The following is an 8458-nucleotide window of genomic DNA, read 5'->3' as shown; positions in this document are numbered from 1 at the left end:
ACACAGCAAAACACAATAAGAGATGAATCTAGCTTGTTACCCCCCGATTATAGTAATTCTCTTCCTTTAAGTTCAAATGCTGATGACATCGACGCAATTGCTGGGGCTACTAGCGCTTTGCATGGTCATGTACAACCAGATAGACCATGGCTCACCACACAGCCTTTCGAAAGTGTGGACGAGGCTGCACTCACACCCGTTAGGCATAAGTCAAAGCTTCAAGACCTGGAGAAGGAAAATAGGCAACTGCGTGAAGATAAGGCGGCCATACAGGAGGAATTCCGACAATTTAAAATCCTTTATAAGGATATGCAGAATTTAACGGTAAAGCTTCAGACAGCTTTGCTGGCTCCTCAGCCACAGTGGGTAAAAGAGACTCCAGTCCCATTGCCCCGAACTATTAATAAACTACCTGCGGCAGCGGCGCCCAAGCCAGTGCCTTATGTTTCACAACCTACTAGTATGAGTCCCTTAAAGTCAGAAGTAGATACATATGCCTACGGGACAAGTCCACGGCATGATGGCGATCATAATCTACAATATCCTTCCCTGATGGGGCGGCTTCAGAGTACTCTATCTCCGGACATGTCCTATAGGGGCCCGCATCCAACAATTCCAAATTTCACCAGTCCCGACCCTAGCGAGTTCATTCATCTAAAGTTAGCCCTTAATAACATTCTCCCTGCCGATGCAGCCGAGCTCTTCAAGTATCAGGTTCTCCTAGAACACCTCAAGTTTCCACAGGCTTGCCTGATAGCAGACTCATTCCTAAATTCCTCTCGGCCATACACAGACACTATGACTATGCTTACTGACAGATATGGACTACCTTATCAGTTAGCCCTAACTAAGATAGCAGAAGTCATGGATGCCCCTGATGTACAGCCTGGAGATGTAGCTAGTTTCAATCTGTTCGCCCTCCAAATTCAAGCTCTCGTGGGTCTCCTGAAGTCATTTGGTCCTGAGGGAGATGCTGAACTACAGTGCAGCTCACATGCAGCACATTTACTCACCAAGTTACCCCTGGATTTGCGTGCCTCATTCAGACAACACCTGCCTTATCAGAATTCCTACACCCTACCGGATCTGGCAGAGTGGCTCAAGCTTGAATCCCGGTGTCAAGACTCTAAGAGCTTGAATCAGAGGAAAGATCAGGGACCTAAGATGGTGCGGCCAAAACCAGGCCTAGTGGCGAAGCATAAACTCAATTCAGTACCGTGCCCATACTGCAACAGTACTGAACATTACTTAAGCCAGTGTACCACTTTCCAGGCGTTTAGTACAGATCAGATGATCGAATGGATCAAAGACAACAAGCGTTGTTGGAAATGTGGACGATCACACTTAGCTAAAGATTGTACCCTAAAGAAGCCCTGTCGTCTGTGCAGTGGAAAACATCTTCAAATCCTTCATGAGGTTAATAGCCGACCTCAAAACTAGAGTACCTGTCTAGTGAGTTCCATGAACAAAACCCTGTATCTAGACAGGCCAGAAGGTTCCAAGCGTGTTCCGTGTTGGCTGAGCACTCTTATCCTATCGCAACACTCCAGCAGAGATACCAACACCTAAAGGACATTCCTTTACAGACCATTGATAAAGTACAACCCCTCCTTTTGATAGGAGCAGACCATCCACACCTTATAACACCTATTGAGCCTGTACTAGACTAAACTAGACTAGGCTGGACATTACAAGGCCCAACATGCTTTCTGCAGCAGCAGCTACAGCTTCAGCAATGTTTACATATCTCTATCACCCCTCAAATGGAGGAACTGTCCCGGAACATGGAGAGACTTTGGCAAGGTAATTACTATTCCACACAGGAATGAGAAATTAGTCACGTGATCAAAGCAGGATTAAGTGGCAATGGATTTACTACAAACCAGAATGACCTAATTACCCCAAATCTCTTGCTCATGGGGCGGCCAGACAGCTCTTTACCTCAAGTGATATCACCTGCCAATGAATCCATAGGACGATGTAGATGGAGACAAGTCAAGTTCTCACTGTTAATTTTTGGTCAAGCTTTGTAAGACACTACTTACCCAATCTCCAGCTACGACACAAATGGCACGCAGAGACTAAAACCCTTGCAGTTGGGTCTGTTGTTATGATGGTTGATCCCCAGCTACCAAAAGCCCTTTGGCTGATCGAGAGTGATAAGGACATGTCCTGGAGCAGATGGACAAGTAAGGTCTGCAGAGGTCAACGTTAAGGGTCGATAATACACACGGCCAGTTACCTGTCTCATTAATCTACCAGAGATATCTGATGAGGATGACACCAAGATCCAACCAACAGACTTTTAACTTGGATTTAGGGGCAAATATGCCGTGCATATTTTTGGTGGCAGCAGTATAAGAAAGGATTCCTATTTAGTTGTATTTTCACGATTCACCACTAAAGGCAGACATACAGTTTACCAAGCATGACAAGTTACCCATGACATCACAGTGCTCCATTCTCCACCAAGAGTATAAAAGGCCAGAACACTGAGCAGCAGTCGTTTTTCAGCACTGGGCATTCGGCATTGTGCAACCTACCGAACAGCAGCTAGCAACTGACAGCAAGAATCACACACGATAAAATCTAAACCCAGTAAAGTTTGAGTCTTATGAATTCTGTACTGTGTTTTTACTGACACGCTGGGGTGAGTACAATCTCCTGATCAGCGCACACCAGATAGTGAAACTTCCTTATTTGGTCCTTCGAGCCGGTTAGGAAACCAGTAAGGGTCTGTGTATGTAAATGTACATGCATTTCTTTATACTTGTATTCCATACAGTATTTTGCCCTCAAAGCAATAATAATAAACTGCTCCTTTCCAAACTGGTACCAGAATCACCACAGCAGAAAAGTGATTACTGATAATGAATGAGAGAATGAACCCTTTAAAAGCTTTTTGTCGGACCAGAGAACTGCTAGAAATGTTCCACCGCCCAAATCATTAGCTCGACCAGCAGGCATGTCAAAGGTCTCACGTTGCCTTAATAGTTCCATTTTTGGCTGTCCAAAAGCTGTACAGTATTATATGGCAAGCTACATTACTGGTTAAGTGCAGTAATGCTGACTAAAATACCTTGTTTTAATGATTATCTTCTTAAAAAAGGTCGAAATATATCAAGTCAAGTCAAGTTTATTTCTATAGCGCTTTTCACAACAGTCATTGTCTCAAAGCAGCAACTTTAGGATGCCCCGGGATGGGTAGAGAAAGAGAAGCAGTGGAGAGGAATTAGTGTAGCTGCTGTTCATGATATTAATAGCACAAGTTGATAATGCACATTTGATCAGATGTAAAGGATCACAAGGTAATGATGTGATGTGTGTTATGTGTAGGCTTTGCTTGAAAGCTAAGTTTTTAGCACATTGTCTTTGCACCATCACCAATATATATATATATATATATATATATATATATATATATATATATAAATGTTTTGGCTATAGTCCATAGTGCTCTCTCATACCACTGCAAGTAAATTCTTTATATATTTTTTGTCTTGTTTGTGTATTTACTTTCTCTTTTTATTTACAATTAACCTGTTAGCGGACTGCATATTAAACTCGCAGTAGAGTTTATGATAGCTTTACTTCATAAATCTTGGTTTCATCAGTGTTAATTGATGAATATGGCTAGTAAAATCTTTTCATTGGTTTGTGTCTCTGTTGAGGTATGTGGCATAGCTATGTTATGCACAGTAGATTGTTAATTTTGTGCAAAAAAAAAATCAAATATATGAATGCACAAAATGAGAAAATCTACTTTGCAAATGCGGTTAATGATAATCATTGCAGGAATATTGCAGAAAGTGGAAATGCTTTACAATTCGAGCAAATTAGTTAATAATCTTTTGTAAACATTTTTAATGCAATTCAATGCAGTTTTTAGCACTCCCCTCTATTTGTCTCCAACCTACTCTTCCACTGCCATCAAGTTTAATTCCATTAAATGTTAAAAATGGAAAGCATGGACAGTTTTTCCCCATGCACTCAGGGTGGCCATGTCATGCACAGTGTATGGAATTAGAATACTCAGTGGAAACCCTTGTGCATCATCATGCTATTTACAAATACATGAAATGAGACAAATGTGTGCAGTAGAGACTGATACACAAGCAGACTTATATTTATAATTATGTAAGGTGAATTCAGTTATACTAGGACATGGGGAAATTTAGGATGGATAATTTATTTTCTGGTCCCAGGAGTAAAAGTAAAAATCCTAAGGTAGGTGAATCATGTAAGCTTTTTAAAATTATATGTTAATTAAATTTATTTGACTGTCAATAATGGAGCATGAGATTATGTTGGCCATTCTAAGCTAAATGTATTTAAACCTATTTATTAAATGTATATATATATATATATATATATATATATATATATATATATATATATATATATATATATATATATATATATATATATAGTTAACAAGTAAGTAAGGTATATCTTTCGTCTATTCCTGGTACAGTAGTTCTTTCTGAAAGTTCTCACGCCCTTCAGATATTTTTGGTTGTATCCGGTTGATGACTTATGACGTAGAAAGAGACGCAAGCGCGCGACGGGAAGGAGAAAAGCAGGAAAAGCGCAGTGTAACCGGGGGATCCTGGTGTCTGACAGTAATACATTTGGTTGGAAACATTTGGGCAAGTGAATAGTGAGAGATCAGAGCTTAGAGACGATATCAGCGTTTATCCTTTGCATAATACACGACTAGAGGACGAAAATAAGCTGAATCTAGAAATAAAGAGCAGTATAAAAATGGCTAGCAGGTGAGTCGCGCCTCTGGTGCATTCACAGCCTTTCCCATGAAAACCAGTCACGTAGATTCTCCTTAAATACATTCTCAACAAACATGTTCTATGAACAAGCCCAGTAAATTTCGCTAAGAAATCGAGTAGATATACTAAGACGAAAATATTTCCAAAGTGTGGGGCGTTGCGTCTCATAAATTCCAATCGCGCTTGTGCAAAATATTGCAAGGGATTGTGGGGAATGTATTTTTCTCACTGCATTGGTCCTCTTAAGAAGTCGGGCAAAACAAAAAGGCTGTGTTATTGTGTTATTTGTGTCTGTTAGCTTGCATGCATTGCTGTTCTGACTTTATCTGTGTTATTATGTTTAATGCATCATTTAAGCTGAAATTTGGGAGGCTGTGGTCGACATGTCTGGTAAAGAACGTTCAGAAGGAAAAAAGAGGTATGTAATATATTGATGCATACAGTTCTGTTTAAAAAGCCATTATATACCACTTTATATTAAACCTTGTATAAGTAATTAATAAGTACAAAAAAAAGTTCTTTTTATAGATAAACTGCAATTAATGTAAGGTTCACAATGTCTTTTTTTTTTGAGAAAAAGTATGTAAATAGTGAATTTAATAGTATTTCAACTCAAATGGTGATATTGTTCATTCCACATTAAACATATGGCAATATTGTAGTGATGGCATATGTTTTACATGCAAGTAATATGCTCGACAATATGACAACATAAAGGCTGGTTACTTATTATTGTGATCAATCGATCGATTGTTTGATTGATTGATTGATTTGATTATTTATTGATTTATATGTCAACAAAGCAAATTCCTTGTAAGTGCAAACATACTTGGCAATAAAGCTGATTCTGATTTATTTGCAGCTCACACCACACAGAACTGTATGCTCAGGTCCCAGCAACATGTCTGCCAATCGTTTACTCTCCAGTGTATAACATCACCTTTATGGGTCTGGAGAGACTCCATCCGTTTGATGCTGGTAAATGGGGCAAAGTTATCCACTTCTTAAAAGGTAAAAACACTAAGGAATTTTTTTATAATTCCTTTTAATTTCTTGTTTATCTCCCAGTATTATATGAAAATAATGTAGAGAAATATGTATTGAGCTGTTTTTAGTTGTTGTGTAGTAAGTTTAGGTATGTCATCTTGATCAGTGAAGTTGTCATCAAGTTCATTTTGAATGTACAGAAGTCGTCATAATTTTGCCTGAATTCACATATGCAGTCAAAGGGTTGATTCATTATCTTTAACAGCAGCTCTGACCACCAGGTTTATAGCTGTTTCTGTTGAAAGGTTTATATTAACACAGTATCGTTTCTTTGATAACAGCTTATTCACAAGGACTTTTATGGAACATGCTCTATATAATCAAAGACTGTTAAAAAAAATTGAAAAACACCACAAACATTTATATTTAACATTTCTTGAACGAGTCACATTGAAAAAAGTAAATAAAAAATAATGCAATAATATGCAAACTTCATAAACTCATTTAACCCATACTTTATTTATAATAGACCATAGGAAACAATTTAATGTTTAAACTGTGGAAATGTATTATTTTAAAGAACATATAAGATTATTTTGAATTTGGTGGCTGTAAAATATTGAAAAAAAAAAAAAAGTTGGGACAGGGCTATGTGTTTCATCCCCTCTTATTTAAACAACAGTCAGACTAAGGAGACCAGTTGCTGGAATTTTGGGAGAAAAATGTTGTCCCATTCATATCTCATACAATATTCTTGCTGCTCAACATTCCTGGGTCTTCTTTTTCATATTTTCTGTTCATTATGCACCAAATGCTTACAATTAATGAAATGTCTTGGCTGCAGCAGGCCAGTTCAGCTACCGGATTCTTCTGAATAAAGCCATGCTGTTGACAGATGCATAGGACATCTGAAAAGTTCCTCCGGATGGAAACATGAAAACCCGTGTATATGTTCACTTGAATTCAGAAATGACATGGTAAACTGTGTTCACAGACCATGATTTCTGAAGGTGCTCTTTAGCCTATGCAGTAGGCTATGAGGCTATTTTTCACTGTCTATCTTTACTTCTGAGAAATTTTGCCTCCCTAAAATATTCCTTCAGCTATATTATTTACTTGGCCCTTAATCCAGACTTAATCCAGAAATTTTGCCCTTGTCCCAATTTTTTAAAGACGTGTTGCAGCTATGAAATTCTAAATTAGCTCCTTTTTTTTTTTTCTTAATATGGTACATTTATTGAATTTAAACATTTGTTCTGTTTTCTACGTTTTATTGTAAATAAAATGTGTGTATGAGATTTAAAAATAATTGCATTCTGTTTTTATTTACATTTAAGATAGCGCTACCATTTTTATAAAGCTTCTCTTACCCAACTAGTTTCGCTAATGATGTATGGCAGTTCTGAGATCATGAGACAATGAAGCCTTCTAATGAGCGACAGAGCAATATCAGACAAAAGACCAATTGGTGACACTACCAGACAATGCTGTATTTACTAAGGGTTGGCAACCATTTTTCTGTTCACACATAGAGGAGCAGTTTATCACAGATGAGACCATTGTCGCAGCAAGAGAGGCGAGTGAGGAGGATCTCCTGGTGGTTCACACCAAACATTACTTGAACAGACTCAAGGTATTTCCTTGTCTTTACACCAGTCAGTACATTATCTAACACTTGCTTAGATAAAATGGTGCTTCTCAAGCCCTCCTGCTTTGCTCCCTTTCAAAGGGATACAAAAATCCAACCAATCAGCAGCTAGTTGCACTTCCAGCATAGGCTTGATTTAATGACTGCAACAAAAAACATTTATTGGCTCCACCATATAAAAAACAAACAAGCATATAATGAACAAATACATTTATTTTTTACAAATTGGTTTTCTTTGTATTTTGTTTGAAGGACAACAATTGCATCATGTGCGAAATTGTAATTAGTGGACATAGACAGATCTCTAAATATACAGTGTTTATTGTTGCAGATCTAAATGAGAGGGATGATAAGACTTCAAATCGTAATAGTCAAGCATACACATTGTTCATTGCTCTTTCCTCTGGTAGTGCAAAATGCCATCGATCAGACTGAGATATTAAATGATGACATTTACCATTAAAGTAATTGTTATACATGATGAATCGTTTTTTTAAAGCAGATTATGTTTACCAGCGTAATAGTATGGGGAGACTTTTACTTTAATTTCACTACATTTTAAAGTCAAACATATTACTTTTTACTCAAATACATTTTGTGAAAACTGTTGTTCCTTTTTATTTATAAGTGGAAAAAAAATTTATTATTACTATCAATTTTAGAATTTTATTAATAGTGTACCGAGTGAAGTTTTAAGTCATCGATGATGTACTGTGGCTTTATATAAAGGTAGGGAAAAGTGTGTGAGAGAGAGAGAGAGAGAGAGAGAGAGAGAGAGAGAGAGAGAGAATTAATGGGTACAATAGGGGATTATAGTCATACTTTGGATACATTTGAAGTCAAAAACTTTTATACTTTTACTCAAGTGAAAGTTTAAAGGAAGCACTTTTACTTTTAATGGAGTAATATTTTACCTACTGTATCTGTACTTAAACTTTTGCTTGCTTTTTGTTTACTTTGTCCACTACTGCAGTCTACTAGTGCAGGTGAAAGATGTCTGTGTTACTCTTAGTTCTGTAAGAAAAGAAAAAAGACAGAA

At 37.5% G+C, this 8458-nt stretch overlaps 1 protein-coding gene across 4 annotated transcripts in view; it reads left to right on the top strand.

Annotated features, from left to right (window-relative positions):
• The first annotated feature begins 2186 nt into the window (after nucleotides 1-2186).
• The window catches only part of hdac11 (histone deacetylase 11), a 39556-nt gene continuing 33284 nt past the window's right edge, over nucleotides 2187-8458 (top strand). For 3 of the 4 annotated variants that reach the window (XM_046875273.1, XM_046875272.1, XM_046875270.1), the window contains exons 1-4: nucleotides 4547-4775; nucleotides 5142-5202; nucleotides 5647-5795; nucleotides 7304-7404. In XM_046875273.1, the coding sequence (XP_046731229.1) occupies nucleotides 5168-5202; nucleotides 5647-5795; nucleotides 7304-7404 (285 nt within the window). In that variant the 5' untranslated portion in view covers nucleotides 4547-4775; nucleotides 5142-5167. Of the gene's footprint in view, nucleotides 2651-4546; nucleotides 4776-5141; nucleotides 5203-5646; nucleotides 5796-7303; nucleotides 7405-8458 lie in introns of those variants that run through there. The other variant, XM_046875271.1, reaches the window with a different exon arrangement.

This window comes from Silurus meridionalis, chromosome 19, assembly GCF_014805685.1.
Source record: "Silurus meridionalis isolate SWU-2019-XX chromosome 19, ASM1480568v1, whole genome shotgun sequence".
Classification (NCBI taxonomy): Eukaryota; Metazoa; Chordata; class Actinopteri; order Siluriformes; family Siluridae; genus Silurus; species Silurus meridionalis.
The sequence above is the reverse complement of the archived record's forward strand: the minus strand, read 5'-3'. Positions and strand labels throughout refer to the sequence as shown.